General features: G+C 41.2%; 1 protein-coding gene across 3 annotated transcripts in view; it reads left to right on the forward strand.

Annotated features, from left to right (window-relative positions):
- Positions 1-880, forward strand: part of LOC106870157 (collagen alpha-1(XII) chain) — a 490284-nt gene that overhangs the window by 486280 nt on the left and 3124 nt on the right. For 2 of the 3 annotated variants that reach the window (XM_052977221.1, XM_052977219.1), the window contains exon 7: positions 110-228. In XM_052977221.1, the coding sequence (XP_052833181.1) occupies positions 110-228 (119 nt within the window). Of the gene's footprint in view, positions 1-109; positions 232-880 lie in introns of all 3 variants that reach the window. The other variant, XM_052977220.1, reaches the window with a different exon arrangement.

Genomic DNA, 880 nt, shown 5'->3' on the forward strand with positions numbered 1-880 from the left:
GTGTGTGTGTGTGTGTGTGTGTGTGTGTGTGTGTGTGTGTGTGTGTGAGTATGTATGTATGTTTATGTCATTTTGCGTCTTTTTTGTAAATGACGTATTCTGTTTGCAGCGACACCTGTTGTTGGTGAAGTCAGTCAATTGTATAATAACAGTATTCTCAAGAATGGCCAAATACAAGAACAAGTTTTGGAAATCAGCAACAGTACAGATTCTTCAGGAAGTACGATTCTGGTAAGACGATCTTTCTTCAAAATACCGCTACGTTTCTCTTTTTATTTTATGGTCATGTAATTAGTCACATGTACTGGTAGGGGTGGGGTCAACTCCCACAAACCTCGTTGCCCCACCGAAATCTGTCAGATTCATCTGAATGATTTTCTGTTTGTGCCTGTTTTAGATAAAGGGTTCGAGTGTAAGACTTAATAGGGGAAACGTAAGGGTGAGATCCAGAAGGGGTGATGAGAAGGGGAGTGATTGGTGGGACTGTAAACTTCTGAGGAGACTAGATACAGGTGGGCCTTATTATGCAAGTCATATTGGTGATCCTTGAAGAGGGAGAAGGATTTAAGATGCTAGGAGAAGATGAATTGTTAATGATTGTCTCCACATCACGTCTGAATTGTTGGAATTGTAGGAAATAGGTCCTTAATTGGTGGGGCTAAAGAAATGGTATTCCCAGAAATGGAGAAGGATTTCTTTTGAATTGGAAAGTTCAGTAAAGTGACTGGGTGGCACAGGGGTATAAAGTTTGAGGGTAATGGAAGGGATATTGACAGGGCGAGACAGTATATTGGTAGGAAGATATCTTTGACCAGTGTCCGAAGTTCATCATGTATGTTATATCTTTGCTGTTCTGACCAGGTGAGTACCCAGTGTGCCG

Source organism: Octopus bimaculoides, chromosome 27, assembly GCF_001194135.2.
Source record: "Octopus bimaculoides isolate UCB-OBI-ISO-001 chromosome 27, ASM119413v2, whole genome shotgun sequence".
Classification (NCBI taxonomy): Eukaryota; Metazoa; Mollusca; class Cephalopoda; order Octopoda; family Octopodidae; genus Octopus; species Octopus bimaculoides.